Source organism: Thalia democratica, chromosome 6 (genome assembly GCF_965202585.1).
Source record: "Thalia democratica chromosome 6, ktThaDemo2.hap1.1, whole genome shotgun sequence".
Lineage (NCBI taxonomy): Eukaryota > Metazoa > Chordata > Thaliacea > Salpida > Salpidae > Thalia > Thalia democratica.
In genome coordinates, this window is record NC_139170.1 from 10,653,441 (window position 1) to 10,679,917 (window position 26,477).

Genomic DNA, 26,477 nt, shown 5'->3' on the forward strand with positions numbered 1-26,477 from the left:
AAGTTAGTACAATTATGCTTTAGCCAAGGGATCGGCGGCCTTTTATAAGTTTCGTGCCAATTTTCCTGCGGGTGGTAATTGTTTTTAAGTAGTAGTAGTAGTGCTCAATACAAAAACACTACATTAATAAAAAGTATGATAAAATAAGCAAGTATAAAAACACTAATAATGAGTAATTACAAAAAACTTACTTATCAAGTAGCTTTATCTTAATTTTCAACAACAACACTTTTCAAAATATTTTTAGCCATAAAGTACCTCACAGGTCGCGGTTTACCGACTTCTTTTGCTTGAGCTTAAAACAAAGGGTGATTCCTCTTTGTTTAATATTGATCGGCATCATACTGCCTGACCACCTTGACCTCGGAGTTTTCCTACTTAAACAGGTGAAGTATTGGTTTTGTCCATATTATCTAAATAAATGGTTGAGTTGGCAATTGTACCTCTTTCAAATGCTAGGAATGTTAAATATCTTTAGCCAAATTATTTTACTAAGTTTAACATGGCGAGTAAAAAAAAAAGCACTAAGGATAAACACAAATAAAATAAAATTTTAACCTTAAGTAGTGAAAACTTAGATTAACAAAGAACAACCTGTCAGCATAGTCCAGAACAGCCATGTCAGCACAATGTATTTAGTTTAGGCTAAGAACCTACAACAGACAAGAAATTGCAGTTGGTAAAAATTTTACGAAAGAACCATACTAAAATATTAAAATCATGTAATTCCAATTGGGCTGTTTCAAAGTCAATACTAAAATAAAACTATACAAGAGAATATTAACAGCTTTTGGTAATAAACTTGTTCACACTTATTTACTGGATTTAACTAACTTAAATAAATTAACAGCAGCTTATGTGTGTTTTTAGCACTCAATGATTATTATCAATTTTATTAAGAAAAACAGTTTATACTTGTTTTGTTTTTGATATTGCTCTTTTCGCACCTACAGCACAGGGAAAAAATCTTTAATAAACTAACTAAACGTTAAATAGTTTATAAAAGTAAAAATCAGACAAAAATAAAAGTTATTATTTTTCATAGTGGAAACACTGTAACAAATTAATTTATACAAATACTTAAATCAAAGTATCAAGTTGAAATACTTACAGGTCTTACGATTAAACATAAAATAAGTTTTATATAAATAATTTACAACACACTAAGCAAAATGTTTAATTTCTAGCAATTCTATACATCAATAACTATTCAAACCATCCAAAATCTGTAAGAAGTACATTCATCCCCATAGTTCACAACCACCTTTGCAAATTATCTTTTAATAAAACACTTTGATACTGCCAAACTTCCTTACAATGATACCCTTACAAAAAGCGGCTTTAATCTACTAGATGAATTTAAATGTTCCACACAACCCAGTAAAAAAAGTTTAGAAGAAGAAACATCATATACTTCCACCTCCCTTACTGTAACTCAGTAAAAACCAAAGTTGGAAAACAAATCCTCCATCTCATAAACACGCATTTCCTTGAAGGTTCCACGCTACACATGATATTCAACAAAAAAACAGTCAAGATCACCTACAGCTGTTCTACAAATCTCAAATCAATTATCCAAAATCACAATAAAAAGTGCTATCCGAACCAAGCTCAACTGATTAACTCTGTAACTGCAGAAACACCACCCAATGTCCGTTCAACGGTCAATGTCTACGAAAGGGATTTATAAAACTTTAATTACATATCAGAACATAACTAAAGAATACATAGACTCAACTGGCGTATTATTTAAGACCATACATAACCAGTACAAATCTAGCTTGGCACATGAAAAGTTGTGTGCATACATAAGGAAAAATAACTAAAATCACACCAACATTTCATGGACATTCATGTATGAAGCTACATGCAAAAACCCTCCATACAAACCAGAAGCAGACACTATAAGCAACTTGGAAAGAGTTGCTATCGCCGAGTCTAACTGGGAAAAATCTTTGAATCAGCAAGTACAGCTCGCTATCTTGTGTTCCTACTTCAGATCGTGCTATTTTTGATTTAATTTAATGTTATTTTATTCGTTGCAGTATAGTTTATATTTTTTGTATTGTACTTTTAAGTTATTTTTTTTTTGTTGTAAAAACTTAATTGTATTTCAGTTAAGTTTTTGACCTAACAACTACTAATAATATTAAATACTTATCAAAGTATTGCTTATCACCTCTAGTTACCTTCCTAACTTTGTATAAATGTAAGGTGTTTTAGATCGTCGTTTTATTATTTTACATGAAAATTTGCTTAGCAGTGAAACCTAGTAGTATAAAAAAAACGCTTGTTTCTGAACGTTTTATTATTATTATAATCGCTCACGTTTGCGTTTGTGCACTTTATCATTATCCTGCTAGAGACTTTTAGAGTCTATTATGTTTAATTTAAATATAAACTTTTCGAATTTTTTCTAATTATAAACAAAACTATTGAGTTATCAAACAATAATTTTTTTCTTATATTATTTAAATATAGGTTAAAAGACTGCGTATATAAAACAATAATGAATTGTAGTTACTTATATTCTATTAAATCTCAAATATATAAACTTCTTTATGTATCGATCTTTATAAATAGATCACACTTTAAAAACAAACTTAGCAATCTTTTAACAACTTGGGGTGATCAAAATAGGATATTATATATTGGCTAGTTGAAAATAACTTAAATTCTAAATAAAAATAACTACTTCTAAAATAAAATAAAGCGTTAATACGATTATAAGTGATATAGCTTTTTTTCAATTGTAGTTTATTAAAAGGTTTATCCGTTGTTACTTGAAAACAAAAATTTTGAAACAAGTTTCAAGTACCGTGTGCTTCAAGAAATGTCATTTGGTTTAGTTGCAATAGTTTTTGATAATTATTTTAACAATGTATAAAAATAAGTAAGTCATTAAATCTATTTTTTTAGCCAAAGCATACAAAATTCTTAGAAACTTTGCAATTTTAAAATGATTTTAGACATTTAGACAAAACAAAATCAGTTTGAAAAGATTTAAATTAGTATACTTTATTTAAGATTTAAATGTAATAGCTTAAGTTAAAGTTAATAATAAGTTAAGTAATAATTTTACTACTAAAGTTGACAAAATCAAAAAGTTTAATGTAGGTTTTAGGTTTATTAAACTATTTATAAAAAAATACATACTGCTTAAAATAATACAATTAATAGACTTCTAAAAAATTATCATAACTCTGAGAGTATATACTATACATAATTAATTTATTAACTTTTATACAAAAAGTATAATTAATCATTTACATAAAAAAAAAAATTTCAAAGTATTGATACTCAATGTTAATTCTTTTAGTTATAACTTCAACGAAAGATTAAAAAAACGTAAGATCTACGGAAAAAATAAAAATTACTTTAAATCTCGTAAAGTTTTTAGAAATGTTAAATCTTTGGGCTTACAAAGTAGATTAAGTAGTTTATTATGTTCTAAACATGGTTAAAAAAAGTATCAAAAAACTATAACAACTAAACTAAATAACCTATATTGAAGCATACGGTATTAAAACTTGTTTTGATACTGCTCTTTTCCATATAACTACGGATAAACTTTCTTATAAATAGCAGTTAAAACAATGTTATATCAAATGTACATGAATTAAACTTTTTTTATTTCAGAGTTAGTCATTTTTATTTTTAAATTGTTATCATTCAAAAGTTATAAAAAATTAATTAACTTAAGTTTTGAAAAGATTGTGAATTTCTTTTTTCAAACGTAGATCGATTAAAAAGGTAGATAATTAAAAAAAGTTATTTATTTGATATCTAACAGAATTCATTCAATGCAATTAATTATAGTTTTTTATACATAGTTCATTAAGCTACATTCAACCTTAATAAAAAAAAATTTTAAATATTGCAGTTATTTTGTTTATAATTAAAAAGTTTCTTTTTTCTAACAGTTATTTTTTCCTTACAGTATCGTTATACAAATCTGTTACGTTATAAGGGGTTTTAGATTATTATTTTTTTTGCTTAAATTAAAAATTTAAAAATTTTGCGATGAGCTGTAATAAGTGAATGGTTAACTAATATCAAAACTACCAAATAGATAAAAGTTTTTAAATCATGTCCTGTAACTAAAACATACTTTGTCAGCTTTATAGGAGTAATCTTCAAAATTTATCGTAAAAAATTGTAATAATTATGAAAAGGGAAAGTCCATTCCGGCAGCCATATTAATAAAAATAACTTATTTAAGTTTAAAAATCTATAAAATGGAATACTGAAACTAACAAAAAAACAGATAAAAACTTTGCTCAAAAGCAAAAAAAAAAGCGTATATTTGTAAGCTGTTATCTGATATATTTATTTAACTTAATCTTTCTGAAAAAGTATTTTTCTGGATAAAAGTGACTTGGCCAAGAAGAGAACTTTTACATAATTGACCACATTCGATCTGAAGCCAATGTTTTAACGAGTCAGTTTAGTCATTAACATTACTTAAAAAATTTGATTGTGTTGACAACGAAACTTAAAGATAAAGTTTAACTGAGAAGTAAATTTTCAAGCTTAAACTTTTTATTATATAATTATTTACATAAATAAACAAAAATAAAACTACACTACGTTTTATCAAGAATAAATATTTTCACTGGCTTTTCAAAAAATAAGTCAAGTTTGTGGTCTAATTTTTGGAAATAGCTTAATTATTCGTTGAAAATTCAGCTTACTCTCAGTCGCTGAATTAAACCATAAGACTATAAACTTTGAAATTTTGAAAACATTAGTATTGAAAATAAAAACAGTTTTAATGTATAAAAGTTATTTAATAAACTAAAACACAAACTCATACAAACACAAAATTATAAATTTTGATGTATTTAACACACTAAGTTTTTTTTGCTACATACTTTGTGTGTTATAATATAATATTGTGTGATAAATTTTGTTCAAATAATTATTTTTCAAATAAATTATAAAAATAAAAATGGTTTGACTTACAGTTGCAGGTTGACTTCCTTTATTAAACAATTGTATCAGATGAAAAGTATTGTGCGAACAAAAAAATATATATCTTTCTTATAGTTTCTCTATTTCATTGTTTGGAAATAGAAAGAAGTATAGATATACATTTTAAAAACAAAAAAACAAAAAACAGAGCTTTAATGTACAATTAGTTTTGGGGTTTTGGACGTCTTTAACATATTTTTAATTTAAAGTTTTTGGTATCTACCAAGTAACAGTTTACAGTGATGACGAAATAATAGTTTTTAGAAGGTTCCTATAAATGTGTTTATGTATATTATATTTTTACGTTTTTTATAACAAATTATTTTGCTACAGTTTATATCAACTAACATCATGTATAATTAATTATAAATTGTTCTTTTACTTTATTTGTTGAGTAAAGTACACAGTTTTTCATTTCAATTTTTGAAAGTAATTATTGACAACAACAACAACTTTAGTTTTAAATTATCTAAGATTTTTTAAACTGTAGTATTAAAAGTAGTATTATTTTTTCTGTTCAGAATTTTAAATCTTATGTTTTTTTTTCCTCATTTTCTTAATGAATTAGACTTTTTTTAATAAGTTAACTGTTTGGTGTTTATTAATTTCATTTAAAAAATAATATTTTTTTAAATGTTTTAGTTCTATTTCTACATTTAATGTACTTCAACTTATTGTAATGTTAGTATTAACAAACTATATTATAGTATTTAAAATTTAGAACTAAAATGTTTTTGTTATTAAAAAGACCGCTAAACTTAAGCTTAAAGCCAGAGAAACCATACTTTAAAATTGTTGAAAAAGGATTTTTTCTAATTTTCTAAAATATTTTTACAGTTTTAATATTTATTGTTTTATATTATTTTGAAGGCCCATTATATACGTTACTATAATATTTTTATTACTTTATATGCTGTTTTTGATAGATTTTAAATAGATTTAAGTAAATTCATACTACTTTACTATTAATAAAAACCTCTTTTTTTAGACAATAACACCTAAAACAACAATAAAGGAAAGTTTTAAACGAAATAAGATATGAATTTTCAAAATAAAAGTGAAAAGAAAAGTGTTGAAAACTTCCATAAAAATGTGCTCAGTTGTAATGCATCCCTAAAAAATAATAAAAACCTAAAATTTGTAAATTTATGTAGGATGAACAGTTTAAAAAAAGTTGATCATGAAATTTTACAACCCATAAATGAACTATTTATAAAAGGTTTGGTATTTTAGTACTTGTTTTATTTTCAATTAGCTGTATTTGAATACTTAGTATTAAGGTTAAAAAAATATAATAATTTTTATGCAACTTTCTTGTTAACTTTTTAGTATTTATATTTCAACAAGAATTCTCATAAAATTCTTTGATAATGAATGATAATGCTGAAAAAGTCTTATGTGTTTATGTCAAAATAAAAGAAGAATAAGTTGCTATAAATAAATAAATTTAGATAAGTAGTTTTAAAATAACTTGTTGTTTTAATCGCCTTTTTACTGTCTAGGAAAATTAACGTTTGACGAAAAAGAACTTCTTGTTGCGGTAAAAGCAAATAAGCTTCTGCTTAATGATGATAGGAGTGACAGAGTTTTCAGAAAGATTATAAAAGTAATAAACGTTGAAAATGTTGCTACATTTTATTACGTATCTAACATATTTAAAATATCAAGTCTTGTCAAAGAGTGTCTGTGTTATATAGAGCGTTGTTTCACAATGGTAGCAAAAACTTCAAGTTTTTTGGAACTGGATTTTTTATCTGTTGCAAAAATAGTTTCTAGCTCAAACCTGCACATTACTTCGGAAGTTGAAGTATTCAATGCAGTAGAGTTTTGGTTGAACCACAACATAAAAGAACGAGGTAAGTTTGCAAAAAGACTTTTGATGAAAGTTCGTTTTCTGACATTATCGAGCCATGCTCAAAACGACCTTTATGACAGAGCTTCGTCTTTAATTCAAAACGGTGTTGATAGTTTGGAAGATTTGAAAACAAGCAACCTCTGTTCAACGAACAGGTACTGTAATGGAAACAAATTTAACATTCTTATTTGTGGAGGCTACGACACACGATTGAAAGAAGATGTTAAAAAAGCGCATTGCATCAATGCTATCAATTTTGAAAGTGGCAACGACATTCCTCCGATGACACAGCGTCGATGCTTTTCTAAAGCAGTTTGCATTGACAGTGAAGTTTATGTGTTTGGCGGGTGTGAATCAAAGCATGAACTTCTGTCAGTTGAAAAGTACTCACTGCTCACAAACGCTTGGACCAAAGTATCTGAAACCAAAAGCACCTGCGGTTTTAGTGTTTGCGCTTTTACTGATAAAGTCTACGTAATCGGTGGTTTTGAGCACGACGAAAATGAAGTTCCGGGCGTTACTGGCTTTTGCTATGAGTTCAATACAGCAAATAACAAATGGAAAACTCTTGCTGAACAAAGGGTTGAAAAAGTGCATGCAGACAGCACAGTTTTCGAGGGCAAGATTGTAGTTTGTGGTGGTTTGAATGACGATTTTGAAGTTTTGAACACTGTTGAAGCGTTTGACATCGTAGCAAACAAATGGTCAGATATGCCTGGCATGGTCAATGCAAGGTCAAACCACAACTCAGTTGCAATCAAAAACAAGCTGTTTGTGATAGGAGGCTCGGCGAAAACTTGTGAGGTGTTTGATTCAAACAGCAAACAGTTTGCTTTGTTGAAATCCCCTTCAAACTATATTTTAGAATATTTGGAACACCCGTCTGGAATCATAACTATCGGGAACACACTTGTTGTTTTTGGCGATCAATCAAGAAAAGTTTTGTTGTATGATGTTGAAAATGACTGCTGGTCAGAAAAACAGTGCGAAACTATAAAAAACATTATTTGGTCTACTTGTGCAAAAGTGCCTCAGATGTAGCAAGTTTGAAAGATTTTGTAAAACTGGTTAATTTATAGAAAAAAATAATTTGTTATGCTCCCCTGGATTCTGCAAAAGTGGTAAAATGAGCTTTACGTAAACAAAGTATAAACACTTTATTCCAACAAAGTTTCTAAAAATGAAACTAACTTGTGTATTTCACTATTATGATTTTTATTTAATAAAACAGTGCTACTTATATTTATAAAAGCTAACTTTTTGGGTTTGTTTAGTGTTTCTTTGTGATTTGTTTATCAAACTTTCACGTTTTTTGTTCAAATTTAAACTTTTGGTTTTAATAAACTGTCAAACCATTTTATACAATTAAAAAGTTTGTTTAGTAGTTGCTCTTGCAAAACTTATAGTTAATTTTTAGTAAAATATTATTTTTAAGAAACTACATATCTCAACTAAAAAACACATATAAAATTTAAGTTAAAAAAAGTACAAAAAATTTTTGAAAATTTAGAATTTAATATCATAACCAATGACCGATGGCTCGGTCGTAGTTAGGTTAGGTGATTGCTTGTTCTGGCTCTTCGCCTTTGTTTGTAACCGCGTCATGCGTTTTTTATCGTCCATCGATAAGCGTTTGGACGACATGAAATAATAATTAATTTTTTATACATAAATAATATTATAAATTGTTCTAATGGAACGATCGTTAACTTAAATGTATTGAGCTTACTACTAAGCTAGTGCTAAGAAGACAACTTGAAGTGCATGGTGATTTTATGTACATTAGAAAACAAAGCACGATAGTGTGATAAAGTAACGTGATGCAGTTCTACCACAATTGATTCGGGTTTTTTTTAAGCTTAGTGAGTGTTCGCTGGCTACGATTTAAAAAACTCGAACAATTCTTCTATCCTCTGCAGTACTTCTATTCCCTTTGCCCGATCCGTCAACAACACCCCGCACAACAACCCAAACATCCTTTTAACATACTAAGAAAAACTTATTAATTTTTTACTCATTTCTCTATTTACTACGTCTCGCGCAAAAGCCTTTCTGTAATTTTCCACTTAAACTTGTGTTAACTCTTTCGTTGTAAATGTCCACTTAAACTTATGTTGACTCCTTTGATGTATTTTTCAACTTAAATTTATCTTTGACTCCTTAATTGTACTTCTAGAAACAAGTAGTAAACTACTACTTGTTATACTACCCTTCCAACCTTACTTATTTGTTTTGTTTTATTTCTGAGTGCTAATATCTTTGAAGTTTTTCTCCTCGTTCTAGCTTTTGAAACAAGTAGAAGGTCCTACTTGTTATAGTATATTTATCGTAAAAGTAAAAAAAGCAACAATCAGGTTATCAAAAACTTACGCACCTTTAAACTGACAGCAAAAATTTGTACCTTAGGTTAAGTGGCTCTTTTATTTTTTGAGATAAATTTAACGTCTTTCACACAAAACAATAGCCAAAACCTACTTTTTTTTGATAAAGCTTCAATACATTCTAGTTTAATTTAAACTGTATAGTTCTTTACAAAATTTACTTATACTTTCATTAATCGAATTAAGATCATGTTTTTAGCTGTTAACTTAACTTTCATCATATTGCTATTTAAAAATTTTAACAATTTACATTAAGTATAAGTTGAAAAAAATATATACTAGTTATAATTTGTTTTATATAACAGCTTGTAAGTTTTTAAAACAGCAATACAAAATAGCTTAACAGTTTTTTGTTTAAAATGGCTCATTAGAAATTAAAGTGATAATAATCAAAGTTATACCGCAAATATAAACAATAGCAAGTGCATATTACCAATCAAAAAATAATCTGAGGTATTAATACCTTTTGTATTTTCTGGTATATATGTTGCTTATACGTTAGTTTAGGTACTATATGGATATTCTTAAGAGAGTAATCTAAACTAATGTGCTCCAAAATACAAGTTGAATTCAAAATTATTGTTTTAATAGAGTGCCCTGCTTAGCAAAATTAAGAGCCAACTAACAAGTTTAAAAACTACACGATTTAAAAGCTTATTCTCTACAGAATAACTTAACGATTAAGCAAGTTATATATCTAAAAGTAAACAAGTTTATCTAAAACCTAAGATTACTTTTTTTGTACTAGTTTGTTATGTTTTTGTTTATTATTGTACTTCAATTTTACTTATTATCACTTATAAGTTTTGATAGGCTTTTTTAGGCGAAAAATTGCTATCTTTTTACTTTTTAAACAAAACTTAATTACATAAGCTTTTTAAAGTTAACTTGAGAACTTAATTTTATATATTTTTTATTAGTTTATCTAATATATTTCTAGCTATATTAGTGTATGAGTTTAACTATGTTATAATGTTTGGTTGAATTAAAATTATGTTAATATATGAGTATAATAAGTGACATTTTTATTACTTGCAATTTATATATTTCCTCGTTATTCTAAAATACTTTTTCAGCTTAAAGTATTTACTACTATAAAGGTTTGTTAATAAGTTTTTGTTATATCTTTAAAAGCTTTGTTTTAAACATTAGTTTGCGTAATTAGTTGTGTATACTTTTAATTTCATAGCATAAATTAGTAATTTTAAGTTAATATTTGTTTTTAAAATACTTAATTCGATTAAACTATTCAAGTACTTTATCTTACAAATTTTCAAAAGATCTTTTTAGAATACTTTAAACTTTTTTATATTATCAGTTAGTTTGTATAGTATATTATTTTATATAAAAAACTATTTGTAGGTAAAATGAAAATAAAAACAGTAAAGTCACACAAAAAATGTTAAGGTTTATTATAAACACTCTTTTTGAAATTACTGAAATTTTAACTTTTGTAGATTGCCAAACATCCTATTATCCATTGTTTGAATGTTAAACTTTTTCTTTAATTGAAGTGAGAAATTCTTAAATATCGAGTCTCCACTGATAATAAGAAATGGGGGTTCAAATTGATGTTTTCTGCTAAAAATTCTTCTATTGCTTCTATCAACACTATATCGGCAGCGTTTTTGACCTTATCTTTATAGGGCATAACTTGACCTCCAATTGCTGAAAATTCTTTAACTAAATGCGAAAAATGGTGGAAATTGTCGTGAACAGAAGTTATTAATTTGAAGCTGTTCACTACAAACAGTTCTTCGTAAATATTTGATTTAATTATTTTGAAAACATTTTCTAACGCGTTTTTAGAACTATTTCTTCTGATATGGCAATTTTCGGAATCCCAAAAAATGCCAACGTGTGAACAAAAATTTTTTTTGTAAACTTTTTGGTAAATACTTGTGTAAAAATTAAAACATTTTACACAAGTTAAATGATTTTTAGATTTTAATTTTAAAGATGTGTTTAAAAAAAATAATCTGTTTATGTTAAACTTAAAAACTGTATTATGTTCTGCAAAAAATTCTAAAATATTTATTCTTTTAATGTTGTTTTCTTCATCAATTTTTCTGCAACAAAAAATACAAGAAAAACTATTTATGCTTGGTATACTTAAAGACATCTTTTTGTTTTTATGGGTGGTCCTATTCATTTTAGAGATTTTAATAAGTCGAAGAGAAATAATTGCCTCAACAATTTTAAGAAGAAAAGACTTCTCCTTGCTTTTCGCAGTAAAGCAATCAAATTGGTAGTGTTTTGTCTCGTAACTCAAGTTGAGTATTTGATTCGTATTTGCAGGTATTTGCAGGAGGTTAAGACGGTGTAATATTTCTTGGTTCATTTTTAAATGCAACAAAATTGTATTTTCTTTCTTCATTATAAAAGCAACAAAAAGTTACGTAATTTAAGTGTTACATAACCGATTAGGCTCCTTTAAGTTTAAATACTATTTATAAAACTTTTAGTTTCAAAGTATAATTATTTACTATTTTAGTAAATAAATTGAGCTTAGCTGTTAGAATATACTTAAACATGCTTAATTTTGTAATACTTTTCCTTTGTATAGCTTATTTCTATTGATAAAAAAACGATAAGAATTAATTATACAAAAAAAATCTTAAATTAAAATTATTTATTTTATTTTCTAACAACCTGTATTTAAATAAATAAATAAAAAAAGACGTTCATTATAACATTTTAGCTGTTTTGTAACTACTTAAAGTTTATTTGATTAAGTTTAAGTTATTGATAAATAAAAGAGATTAAAATCACTACTTTTTATTTTTATTTTTAAAGCGTTTAAAGTCTTAAACTTTGATAAATAAACAATATAGAAGAAAGGTAAGAATTATAAAAACTGGTTTTGACAACTAAAAAATCGATGTTCTTAGCCGATATTCTTGTTTTAATGCTGTTGTTTAAGTTTAGTAGTTCTTTTAAAAACAATAGAAAATATTTTTTTATAAATTAAAAAACTGATCGTTTTTCAATTATTAGAAGCTTAATTTAGTTTTAATACTAAAAATTAATAATTAATTTAAAATATTAACTATTTTTATAAACAAGAAAAAAGTACAAGTATGTATCTGTACTCTTATATCTAACCTAGCTTAATTAGTTGAAAATTAAGAAAAAATTCCCTATAAGCTGATTTCTAACAATCATAGACCAAGTAAATATACGTCTAGTTAATTAAACCTTAAAACTTTATTCATGCTAGTTTAACATTCATTATTAAATATTTTTCAACACAAAACTAAGTTAGTTATTTCCACATTTGCTAAGTTCTTCAAAGCTTTTGAAGCTGAAATAAAACTTGTACAGTCTACTAAAAGTATGCGGCCTATCAGATGAAAATAGAGGCTATGAAGGTCACTACTGGGAAAGAGCAGGCTTGACACTTTCATTTTATTAGTTAGCGAGAACATTTCTAAACGCTCTGAGTCTTTGAAACTTTTAGTATTTAATATCCATTCAAACGGCATGAAAAAAAAGAGGAGCAGCAAAACTAAAACCTTTAATGTGCTTAAAAGCGAGTGTTTAAAGTAAATCTTTTAAAAAGTTAATGTTGCTTACACTATTGTTTGTTGATACTTAACCAAATAGTATCTTAAGTAAGAATTAAATAATGTCTAAAAAGTTACTTATAAAAAATGTAAAACTAAAATGCATAAGCTCATTAGCCTGTCTAAATATTTCAAAATTTATTTTCATAGCTTAAAGAATATAAAATAAGCCACATAATTACAACAGTACACATAAAAAATTACGCAATTTGTTGTTTTTAACTAAGCTTTACAAAATTTAAAAGATAAATATAAACACACATTTTATAGGATATAAGGATTTTCAGCTGTTTTAAGTAAACGTTTTTCTGTTAAACAAGACAAGTAATTAAACTACTATTAATAATTTTTCGTAAACTCATAATTTTAAAGTAAACCATTTAAAAATAGTTAAACCGATACAAAAATAGGCTAAAAGTCTACTCAGCTTTGTTTGTTTTAAGTTTTTACAAACTTCCATACTTAAATATAAAACGAATAGCAATGATGTGTATTCTATAATGACTTTGCTTAATCCTTGTTCTTCACATTTTCTACTGGTGAATTTTTTTCAAGCAAACAAAGCAAAGTTACAAAGAAAAATAAAAAATAACATAAAAGTTTATTGTTAGATTTTATAGATAAAAGTTGATGTTAAATAGAATTTTAACACACGTGGACAAGATAAAAAATAGTAGATATAATATTTTTAAATGTTAAAACGTACTTTTCTTTCAATTAGTGTTATAAATTATTTCACAATATTAAGGTTTTTAATTGAAAGTGTATTTTTATCAACTAACTTTTTCAAACTTTTTATTTGTAAAAGTAATATATATTTTTCTTCATTTAATATTCAGTGTTTTTTATCTGCACTTTTATTTAAACATATAGCGTGGGTAAGTATTAATTTTTCAAGACCTGAATAAGTAATTTATATTTAAAACCATAACAACTGAATGAATTCTATTTCATTCAATATTCTGACCTGTCCATATTTTATCTGCAGTGAAACGTCGTAAGTCAATTAAGCATTGGCGAACAGAATCGATTGTTTTTAACTCCAAAAGTAGACAAAGCCAAAAATCGATATTAATCAAATTTGTATGAACTTGAGCAATGCTTAAACACCCATAAAGTTTATACTAATTCTGGTAGAAAGCGTGTATATAAAATAAATGGCTGATTTTTTTATAAGTAAAAGAAATCAGAATACAAGGAAGTTCTTAAAAAAAAAGCAAATGCACACTTAGAAGAAGTGCACATAAAATGGGAAACGCTCAGTTTCAACCCGCGAACCACTCCCATTCGATCAATTGCCGATTAATTTAAAGTAAAAATAAATGAAAGGAAATATATACATTCGAAACAATACAGAAAAAAAAATGACCAAGTGTTAGAGGTAAAAAATAAATAAAAAGGAAATAAAGGTTGTGTACGCGATTCAGAATTGTGTTGTGAGTATACCTATGGGATAAAAAACAAACAAAAGAAAGTGAAAAAGAAAACTAAATTTATAAACTATTTTGTTACTATTACTTAAGATCATTAAAAAAAAGTTATAAGAAGAAATTTTGTTGGTTTTGAATCAAAGCAGTTGGAAAACAAGGAAGAAGGAACAAAAACATTTTTTTAGTAAGATACTTGATAAATGAAAATAGAGGACTTAAGTTTTACAATAATATATTACTAGAGATAAACAAAAACAATAACAAAAAGCTATGGAATTGCAAGACATCAATTGAAGTCTTAAAAAAGGAGATTTTGAAAAAAAGAAATAAGAATGAAAAACAAAAGATTGCATACACATTGGCTGAAGGGGAAATGAAATTAATTAATTAATGTAAGTGCACAAGACAACGATAAACACAGAAAAAAACTAAACCTTTCTTTTTTATAATGATGCAACAGTATTATCTAAGAAGAGATAAATAATCTAAATATAACAAATCAAAAGAAGTTGTATAAAATTCCAATTCTAGCTAAATTACATGCAAAATGTGTTTAATTAAAACTCAAAGAGTTTTGAAATAATAAAAACTTTTTTTAACCAGAAGAAGTAAACTAATTGGTACCTGTAGAGTGTACATAAGGCAAAATATTAAAACATAACATGAGCAGTGCTTAAAGTTAAAACGAATAGTTCAATGTTTTTAGAGCAAAATTGTAATTGTATCAAACTGCAATAAACTTTTAGTTTTTTCGTAAAAAATATTATTTTGTATTAAAAGTAGTAAAACATTGAGCAAATTTAGTAATTTTATTGCATTAGTAATATTTTTAGAAAGTTTAATCTCGTTAATTAGTTTAAAATTAAAAATAATTGCAACTGCTTAACTTAAAAACTTATTTTTATAATATTTTAGTCACTACAAAACTAACCTAATTGAAAATTAAATTAAACAATTAACAAACAAATAACAAATAAATTAAGAAATATTTAATAACTATTCCGCATGTTTTTTTTTTTTAATCTTTATATTTCTTATAATTGATAAACTTATTTTATTCTTTTAATTAAGACTACTTAGGAACTTACACCACGCGAAACATTATTTTTATATTTTTTTTTGGGTTTTTTAAGACTCTAAACAACTAAAACGCTAAAACATTTAAATCTTATATGTAATTTAATTTCATAATATGTCATTCTTGAATAAAGTTATATAAGTTTTAGATTAATTAAATGTCTTTGTTTTAGACCGAATACTATTAGTGTTTAAAATGTTTTTATGAAGAAGCATACCATTAAATTAAACAGTCAATAATTCAAAACTTATTTAAGTAGTAATAAAATAAGTTTAAAAACAATAAGTTCCGTTTGATGCTATTTAACTATTTGTTTTTTATATTGTTTATAGAACGATAAAAAAAGCGCTCATAAGTTTGGTCTAAGGACTAAGTGTACAAAGGAATCTTTTAGTTATCGAGTCGTAAACCACATGCTTATAAAATCTTTTACGAGATATTACGTATAGTTCTTTTATCATCAAAATATTTAAAACTTTAGTAATAAACCTGTCAATAAAACGAAATGAATGGAAAGGAAACTAAACGAAAATTCATTAAACTTTGTTTACAAAATTGTAATTAAAAATGTCTAATGATATATAAACTAAAAAAAAAAGAAATCTACAACTTTAAACTAACTTATAAAAGGAGATAAGCAAAGCACTACCAAGTACTACTAGCAAACGTGGGAATACTTGAATGATAGGTTTCAATAAAATTTCTTTAAAAAGGTAAAAAAGTAGTAAGCTAAGACATTTTTACGTAAAATTTTATCAGTATTTTGTGCTAAAATTATAATTTTTCTTTTTAATTTAGGAATTTTACTTTGAATGTAAAGCAAATTTTACATTTGAATAGATAAAAAAACGATTGTAAATTATTAAAAAAAATTTAAAGAAGTAATTTCTACCAGAAGTACACTTAACTTTTATTTTTGTCCTTGAAAACAAGTTAAAAGGTATCCATCGTGGGCAACTTGATAATCAAAGGCTTTTTCGTGCACCAAATCCTAATACCATATTTTTTGAGCATTTTTTTGTCGTTTTATAAACTATAAAGTTTTTTACTTCTTGATTTTATAACAAAACTTGGCATTTTTACCTTTTTGAGTTTTTTGATCTGTGCTATTTGGTACTTACCAAAAAATGTTCCATTTTATCCATAGTCAGCTGAGAATTATTATTTTGTAAACAAAGTGCTATTGTAATTATGCTAAACTAAAAATAATTAGGTTCAAAAAATAAACATAGGACTTATTCTCCTTATACCTTTATAATATCCATAAAAAGCTCAGAAATCTACTAAATTAAAAAAAAATTGTTTATGTATTTTGTAATTACCCTTTGCTTCTGAGTTTAAAGAAGTAAACAATAAAGTAAATGAGTTAAGTTTAAATAAATTTTTGTTATACTGAAGTAGTTTTTTTATGCCCAACCTAACTATTAGTTTGACGCTTAATCTACTAACTTGCTTATTAACCCTAATTTTTTTGAATTAATTTAATTCATACAATCTGCACTTTGTAAAAGTTAATACCAAGCAAGCAAAAATATTTGAGAAAATAAAGAACAATTAGATAATATACATTAAAACTAAGGATAATAAATTAATTTTATGTTAATAAATTTACAAGCTGAACTTTTTGAAACAATTAATGTAATTTTATAACAAAAACTTGAAAACCTTGAATAAAAAACTAAATAAAAGCCTAATCAAAACATTCAGAAATAATATCATATGACTAAAAAAAGCTTACAAAAGCTATTTCTTTTAAGGTAATTAATTCTAAACACTTTTCATATATGAATTGACTTAAAAAATTGTTTATCAAAAGCTTTGAAAAACTGTAGTTGAAGTAAACAATTTTTTTTAACTCTTGAAGATATAATAACTGTTATTTAAGAATTTTGATAAAAAAACTTTGAAAGACTTATATTGAAAGCAGACACCTTCAAAACTGAATACAATCACTTAAACATATTAAAAAAAAGGGGTAAGATGTATGATACATGTAAAGAATTGTGTTAATTTAAATTGTTGGATTAAAGTATGTTTTCAAAAAACCCATTTTGAATTTTTTCTTATTATACATACCTCTATAAAACTTTGATATAGATGAAAATATAAACATTACAACTTTTAGGCCATAGAGGGTAACTAAATTCTTTTTTAAATTTAGTCTTGTTTTTATCAAAGCTATCAGTTACCTTTACTGACTTTTTAATTTCAGATGTAAGTAATCAAAGTTGGAGAGATTCAATAGGTTACTTATGGTCGGCTGGAACTAAAAAGACTATTGACAAAAATGTTTTTTCTTTCTACAACGTTGAGCATTTCTTGTCTAATGCTCTCTATCTAATCTAAAAATTGAAATATTTTTATTAGTTAGTAACAGTTTTTAGTTTTTTAAATATATCATATAAACAAAAGTAAAGTCTCATCTTCATATTTGGAAATATTTTTTTTTGTCCAATATAAAATTGTAAAGTAAAAATTCTGGAATTTTGCAAGTAGTGTTTCCTAAAATAAAGTTGCTGCAAAAAAATAGGCATTTAATAAATTTTTGTTTATATATTACAATTGACCATAAAAAATCTTTTCGATATATGATTTTATCAGAAACTTTTTACTAAAGAGACTATATCTCAAATATTATTTGAACTTTTTATTTTGTCAAAAAATATTTATTGTTAACAGTAATTTTTAGCTGTAAAGTATGTTCATAATGACCTAAAACAACTTTTGTATTTTATAAATCCACTATGGCCTTAAAGTAGTTATACAAATGATGTTTTAAAGTATCTTTTTATATAAAAAAGTCAGTCTTCTTTAAAAAAAATACACATCTAAAAATAATTTAGTTCTAAATCTTGTTGTCAATTGATGACTAAAAAACACATAAAAAAATATTTTCAGTTTAATCAAGGTAAATATAATGTAATACCATAAAGACATATTTCAATCTTTTTGAAGACATTGTTTTATTTTATTCTGGAATCCTATTAACAAAAATATAACTAATTGACTGTGATTACAATTGAATTGCAATCTAAATTGAATGACATATCACAATTGTTATGACTGAATTAGTTTTTATTTTGAAATTTATTCTGGTAGTATAAAGATGCAACAATTTTTATACATTTATTAAAATAATAAGTAAATTATTAAAAGAAGTTTTGAAAAAAAGATTTTTTAGTTTTCTTACTTTTTAGCTTTAAGTAAAAATTTTGCACTATTCTACCACAAAGTAGTTTGTTTTTAAATGAACATTTTAAACAGGTATAATATACACAACTTTAATTTAAAGTAGCATGAAAGTAGCTAGTATACCCAAATTATTAACTAAAAATTAGTATAAATTTTGATGTCAACTATATTCAATTTTACAAACTAATTACATTAATATTCGGCCTTAAAACTTTTAAGTTTAAGTAGGATTCGTGTAAGTCCATTTAAATTTTGTTTAATTTTTAACTAAGCTAAATCAGGGTTGACCTTTACACCAAAAAACCCTGTAAAACTGTATAAATAAAAAAAAAGGATGACACTTATGGTTGAAAACAAAAAGTTGAAAAATATTAAAAAAACACAGAAAAACTAACAATTTTAAATTTTCTGTTAGGTAGTGATATTTCAAAGATATACATAATATTTTATTACATGAAGGTAAAAGCATTACGCTTTTAGGTACAGTGGGGCGCGTATAATAATTAAAGGTACTTAATTTGAACTCAAGCAAAATTGCTTAGACTACATAACATTTTACCCTTTTGTCACTAAGTATAAATAACTTTATATATACTTGTTAAATACTTTTTATTTTTTTTAGATTCTAGATAAAATATGCTAGATAAAAAAAGTTTTACAATTACATTAAAATCATATTCAGATTATATTTTTGATAACTTAGTTCTATTCATTAAATAACGAGTCATAAAATTTGTTTTAAAAAACAGTTTGATTGTACTCATTTTAAAGGTTTAGTTTATTATTTATTGATGTCCATACTCTAGTAATGTTTAATTGAATTATACTATACTATTTGGTACCTGGTTAGATTAATAATTTTAATTTATAAATTTGAATTTTTTATCAATTTTCTTAGTTTTAGAAGCTTGTATCTATTGTGTAACCAACTCAATAGCAAAAATATTTTTAGATTAATTAATTTATTATTTGTACCAAAATGGATGAAGCTGATCATTCAACACAATTTGTCCCAAGAAAGTCTCTACCTACTAAACCTGAGTAAGTTTTAAGTTTTTTTTTTAACGGAAAGAACTTTTTAAGTAAAACTTATGTTTATAAGTTTAAGCTATGTAAAAAAAATCATTTCATTAAATAAATTGAAAATATTTCTCATTAAATATGAAATTTTATAAATAGTAAATGTAATAGGGTTTGTACGCATTCTTATAAATCAACTTATTTTGCAATACTAGAAAATTTTTGGAATTTATTAGTTCAATTGCTTGAAAAAAAAGAGATTAAATATTAAATTGCAATTTTCTTATAATTACTTATTGTTATCAACCTTAAGTTCAGTAAGATCAAAAAACGCATTAAAATAATTCATTCCATCTCAATTTGTAATTTTATAAATCTAATAACTTTTTTAAGGCTCAAGTTGCACAGTTTTGAGTACAAACCCTGGTATAAACACAAGGTTGCCACACTTTCAGGATGCTCAGAACACTTAGGATAACTCAGGATATTTTAAAGTTTAAGAAAATCTTAGGATGACACAGGACAGCTCAGGATATTTTTGTTTTCATTTTTAAACTCAGGCTGAATCGGAATAGTTTTAATGAAAAACTCAAGATAGTTTTATGTTTTTTTTAATAATCTCAGTACTACTATTTTTTAAAATATTTGAATGAAATTATTTGATTGAGTTTCAATATTTGATAATTTATAACCAATTTTGTTGAAGAACTTTAATTTTGTTATTTTTGAAAACTTAGCCAAAAACTTTTTCTAAGATTTGAAAAAACTCAAGATGACTCAGGACAGTTTAAAGTCATTCAGGAGTTGTAACCCTCTTATATAAATAGTTTTAAATAATGTCGTGATTATTCTAATCACTAATTTTTATTTTGCAGTGAAAAATCTACTGTAAACAGTTTGATTGGAAAAATTCAAGTCTTCTCAAAAGTGAGTTTTTTTTTGATATATAGTAGAGCATAACATTCTAAACCTGGGTTTCCCAAAGTGAGTCATATTTGTAAAAAGGGGGTGAGTAGTAAAGGCACCACAGGGGGTTTCATGAGGCCATAATTTGAAACTTACACTAGGTATTCTTGAGTCAATCGATGAAAAGCAAAAAAAAAGTAGTTTTTGGAGAAATCTTGTTGGAGGGGACCAAAGTTTTTTTTCTTTATTTGGGTTCTTATGAAAAACAGTTTTGAAAACCCTGTTTTAAAATGTAAATTGAAAATAGTGTATTAACATGCTTTAAATATTAAAAAGCTTTTGTCTAAATATTAATCTTTTCTGTAAAATATTATTAAACTGTTGTTATAAAACTAAATGAAAAAATAATGTAACTGTCCTTGTTTCTGATGAAAATACTATGTTTTATTGGGACTTGCTCAGTTCTAACCCGTACACAATTTCCACCCAATCAACTCAAATAATAATATTAAAAAAGTTATCAACCAAGTGTAAGGGTTAGGGGTACCAGTGATAGTTAGATAGAAAATAAAAAATAAAGAAGTAGAAAAAAAAGTTTTGGGTGGAAATGGATTAAGGTCGGAATTGATGAAGTGGAAATTGATTTGAGTTTGATTTGTGAGTATACGGTTTTATTCAAAGCTTACATAAAAGTTGTACTACTAAAAATAATCATTATAAGTTGATATTTATATTTTTAAATGGTACTATCCTATTTTTCAACAATTTTGGTTACAAATTTTATATATACTTATAATTTTATATACTGATGTTTATTAAAAGCTAAAACAGAAAATAGATATGCCAAAACTGTTTTAAGTTACTTTACAATAAACATGTAAGTTATAAACCATTTAACAAATTATATTTTGTGATCTTGTATACCTAAATATGTACCTCCAAAAAAAGTGAAAACAGTAATTAAAAAGTATATATAGTATAGAAAACAGCCTAGTAAATCTAAAATCAAACAAAAAAAGCTACAATCAAAACTGTAGATAAAAAATAAATTTTTTATTTAAATATTACAAAATATTTCATTTTAGAATAATTGACAGGATACTTTTCAAGTAATATTTTTAAGCAACTATCATTTTTCAAACTGAAAGTTAATTAACTTTTTTACATCTTTGTCATACACTTACAACACTAAGAATTGTTTATTATTCATGCACGCTATTAGAGTATTTCATTCTAAAATGATAACATAGAACTTTTTACAGACCAGATAATTTATAAAATTTTTTAGTTTTAGTACTCTAATTTAGTTGTAATAAGCATAAAAAGATACCCCTGTTTTAACATATCTTTTTATCAACTATATGCAGTTGATTTATAGCTAGCCATAGTTTCTGTATACTTCATATTGGCATATTGCATCGAACTAAAATCTTGGTGACCATAACAAATTATATCTAGTTGCAAAGATAGCATTTAATTAAACCAAAAGTAAAATATTTAATTAATTTTTTTTAACTAACAACCAGTAAAATGCACAAATATTTATACTATAAAAATTTTTAGTTAGTAATTTTTTTTAATAAACACTCTTTTTATTTCGTCCAGTATTTTAATCCTACACTTTAACTTAGGTGAGCATTATTACTATTTAAATTTAAACCTTTATCTTTGAGATGTTGACTTGAATATTTTTTGATGGAATATGTGTAGCTGTAGTTTTTATAACATTAAACTTATCAATCAAATGCATAACAACTCCATAATTGAATTTGTTTTGTATCAAGTTTCTATGGTTATAGTTTTAGGATGGTTGTTTTGAATTTAGTTATCATACAAATTAAATTCAAATAACCATTTTTTTTACGAAATCATAACAAAGAACGTTTCACAGACCAGTTCAAAGAGTGAATACAAGGAAACAATCAAGTGGACTCGCATACTGTCGCTGACAGATGGAGTCAGCAAAAGCAGAACTCTTGCTTTTGATCCCTCGCTCGTTCTCATCATAGGCTACACAAGTGGTTTTCAAATATGGAAAATGATGGTGATTTTGTTAAATTTTTTATTAAAATTGATATATTTTATTTTTAGGAATATTAAAATATAAACTAGAAGTTTCTTCTTGTAAAACAGAAAAAAATAATAATTTGTGAGATACATTCAGTTTAAAAACTTTTCCATATAGTTTAAATGAAGTAGTTCTCTATATTATTATATTATTTCTTTGTATTTTATCAACCTTGTAATTTTACTCAAATTATTTATTTAAGTAGTTTTTTAAACACAGGCTACTAAAGTTTAAGAAAATAGTCCTTAAATAGTTTAAAAATGATTTAAACAAAACTGATAAACAGATATTTTTCCAAATTTTGTAACTTAAGTCTTCAAAAAACTTTAAATTTTTATTGTGTTTAAGCATTATTTGTAAGATAATTAAAAAGTACAAAATAATAAGTTATAAATAAAGGTACAAAGCTATAGCGTTGTAAAAGTATATTTTACAGCTAAACAATAGCAATACTAAAAAATTCTTTTTTGTTTTAAAAGGTAAACTTTTTGTAAAAATCTGTATAAATAGTTGAGTTTTGTGAGATTAAATACATTTTTGAATACTTGTCCATACATTCTAACGTGTGTATATAAAAAGAGTTGTAGAAATACATAAGTAGTGACAGTTTAATACTCTATAATGTTAAATCTTTGATTATAGTAAATAAACTTATTAAAAGAGTTTAATTTTTTTTAATGATAAGTTTTGCTTTTTTTATCACTTTAAGCTTAAAATAGTAAAAAAAAAAAGAAAAGTTTTCTTATGATTCTTATTGTTTTATTAAACAACGTTTTAGCACAAACTTAATGATCTAATATATTTTTTGATGAACATATTTTTGTTTTTTATGTTTTGAAATAAAATTTTTCAGACATTTTTTACATATATATAATATTTTCAAACAGTTATAACTTTAATTTTTTAAAAATTTACAAAGTTTATACGAAATAAGTTAATAAGTAAAAAAAGAACTTGTACATACGGAATTAAAAATTTTCATAAAATTAAAAAATAAGACTATCCAAGTTTTTACAACATGACTTATACAGGATTGCCATATAACTTGAAAAACTTGGAATTTCATGTTCAGTAGTAAATTTTGATTTGACAGAAAAAATATATCTACAGATAAAAAACTTATTTTCATCATCAACATTAAAAAAAAAACATACAAAATAGCTTTACAGTATTTTTAAAATGTTTTTATACTTTTTAACACAGTTTCTTACTTTTAACTTAACATTAAACTAAAATTAGACCCAAAAGTAGGTACTTTTAAAAACCTGGAGGAAATTTTGAAAGCCTAGAGAAAGTTTTCCAAAAAACACTTGGCAGCCCTGCTTACATGTTTACACTGTGCAAACTTTAATTCGTATTCATTTATTTGAGTAGTTATGCTGAAAATGATATTTACCAAACCACTCACACAGGGTGACGGGGTGATTGAGGAAGTTTATTCAGTACGGGAAGGAAACGTAAAAGCTGTTTGTATTCTCAATCCGGAATTGAAAGAAGGTAATACTAATCTTGTATTTTTGTTGCAAAGTTAATTCTTATGTATTTATTATACATTTAAGTTTTAATTTTTCAAATACAGCATAATGTAATTTTTGGTTTTTAAGATTTGATCTTGTGAAATGTATTGGTAGTAATAATATTTACCGTAATTTAACAACTTAGTTAGTATACTTTTTAATTAATCATTTAAAAACTTAAACCTTATCAATTTTTTTTAATGTTAATCTGTTACTGTAAATTAAAACCTTTCTAGTGTACATTAAGGGTAGGAAACTTTTTAAAATGTTTTACATATGGTGTTAAATAAAAGCTTTAATCTCGCTAAAAATCTAATATCATTAAGCATTAAATTTCCAGGAAATGTTCTGTATGATATTACAAATAGCTTGCAAGAATCAGGTTTTTAAAAAAGACATTAAAAAATATTATAGAAAAAAACAATTTTTTATGTTTTTTATAAAAAATATATTTATATACAAATTTTAAAGTCTTTATCCTAAAAGTTGTTCAAAACTTATTAAAGACTACTCTGAAATTACTATTACTATTACTACTAAATTAAAACAATTACTGACAAAAATTAAGGATGTTATAGACTTTTAGTGAAATAGTCTATTTTTGCCATTTTGGTTTGCGTTTTTCATAAAGAACTTATAGTACTCCTTAACTTATCTCAAAAATTTAAAATCAAATGTTTACATGTGGTAAAGAAAACTGGTAGCTTTATTAATTATGTAAATATTTTGATTAAATTATAAATAAAAGCTTTACTCTCCTTTGCCCTTAACAAGTTTTTCTAAAGTTTTTTATTATTAATTTTCTACTTTTAATGCTTTGTTAGTACTATGTAGTACTATGAAATAATATTATTTAATGATATATAAGTTTTTTTCTGTGTATATAATAAAAACAACAAGCTTCGTTTTTAGTTTCATCAAATATTCAGAAATAAAAAGTTAACTGTCAACGTTTTTAGGTAGCTCAGATGACACATTGGCTGACAAGTATCCACTGATAGCGTCAGTGACCACCCGACTCAAGTAAGTTGAAAGTGTGAACATACATTTTCTGAAATGTAAGCCTTGAAACTATAATGTATATATTTTTAAAGCAAACTTCGATCTATATTGAACTTTGTTGTACGTTGATAGTTTTGAAAGCTGTTGGAGTAACTTTAAATTAAATAGTTATTTTTACTTGGTTTACTTTATGTATTTGGATACAACTGTTTGTAGCTTGATATTAATGAAACGAATTCAGATATATTATTTTGTATTAAATAATTAACTTGTATTCTTAATATTAGAATTTTATACCTTTAACTCCTCATTTACATTTAATACATTGCTTTTGTTTTGACTAACATAGTTAATTTTATGATAGTTTTTTTATTTTATAGATATTATATTTGTTCTAAATATCATTTATAATTATAACATAAGGAATAAGATTATTTGTTTGATGTGAAAATATTAAAATACATTTTTAGTAAAACCTTTTCAAGTTTAAAAAAACAGTTAAGCATTAATATTTATATACAGTAAAAGTTTGAAAATGTAGAAACATTTCTATAATCTAAGATAAGTGTTTTTACTTGAACTCTGATTATTAAAATTTAATTAGCTTACAATGCTTATTTTATTTTTTAATTAGATATTTTAAAGAAAAAAATAATGTTTGAAATTTATTAGTTAGTTTTTTAAAAATTGGTTATTTTATTTTTATTTGATAAGTTATTATTTGTTAAATTAACAAGTGTAAGTTATTTATAAAGATACTTACTGATTTATAATTATTTATTTTAATAAAAGTTTGAAAAGAGTTTTTTAGTGTTGTCTATCAGAATAATAAAAACTTGACGATTGTTTTTAGTCAAAGAAAAAGTTATTTTTTGTTCTTAATTTTTATGTAGTTCAGTTTCAACGTACACATTTTATCTTCATTTTATTAATAGTGTGTAAGATATTAATGTATTCAACGGCATTTCAAGTTTTATTACATTATTTAAGTGTCAAACTTAAAAAATTGGTTAACATATTTTAAATAGCTTGAAACACTGAAGACATTTATTATTTGAAAATAGTGTGAAGACACTTTTGGAATTTTGAAACTATCCCATTTTTAGCATATCCCATTGTTTTAAAACAACACATATTTCTCCTTAAAGTTATAAGTTTGTAAAAAAAACTATTAGTTATTCTTGGTTGAATTTGAATATGAAAAGTATTTCTTGTAGTGTTAGTTGTTACTCATTATATATATATATATATATATATAATACACTTTAATAATTTAAATTTAATATATTATATATATACTTATCTTTAAATATTATAAATAAATTTAATTTATAGTTTTTATACAATTAGATAAATATTTAGCTCCAATTTAATTTGTCGAGTACTATCGATCAGAACTTGTTATAAAACTTTTAATATATATATATATGATATATTAAATTTAAACTATTAAAATGTATTGTATTTTGTATTGCGACTTAGTACAAA

General features: G+C 24.7%; 2 protein-coding genes across 3 annotated transcripts in view; both read left to right on the top strand.

The window, feature by feature from the left end:
• The first annotated feature begins 6,685 nt into the window (after positions 1 to 6,685).
• LOC145838717 (kelch-like protein 7) lies at positions 6,686 to 7,870 on the top strand. The gene has a single exon (XM_082946342.1). The coding sequence runs from the start codon at positions 6,686 to 6,688 to the stop codon at positions 7,868 to 7,870; it is 1,185 nt and encodes a 394-aa protein (XP_082802468.1).
• A 9,675-nt stretch (positions 7,871 to 17,545) lies between these two features.
• Positions 17,546 to 26,477, top strand: part of LOC145837885 (BCAS3 microtubule associated cell migration factor-like) — a 70,655-nt gene continuing 61,723 nt past the window's right edge. For both annotated transcript variants that reach the window (XM_082945367.1, XM_082945368.1), the window contains exons 1-6: positions 17,546 to 17,650; positions 19,429 to 19,517; positions 20,372 to 20,423; positions 22,294 to 22,446; positions 23,883 to 23,967; positions 24,947 to 25,010. In XM_082945367.1, coding sequence (XP_082801493.1) covers positions 19,456 to 19,517; positions 20,372 to 20,423; positions 22,294 to 22,446; positions 23,883 to 23,967; positions 24,947 to 25,010 — 416 coding nt within the window. In that variant the 5' untranslated portion in view covers positions 17,546 to 17,650; positions 19,429 to 19,455. The remainder of the gene's footprint in view (positions 17,651 to 19,428; positions 19,518 to 20,371; positions 20,424 to 22,293; positions 22,447 to 23,882; positions 23,968 to 24,946; positions 25,011 to 26,477) is intronic.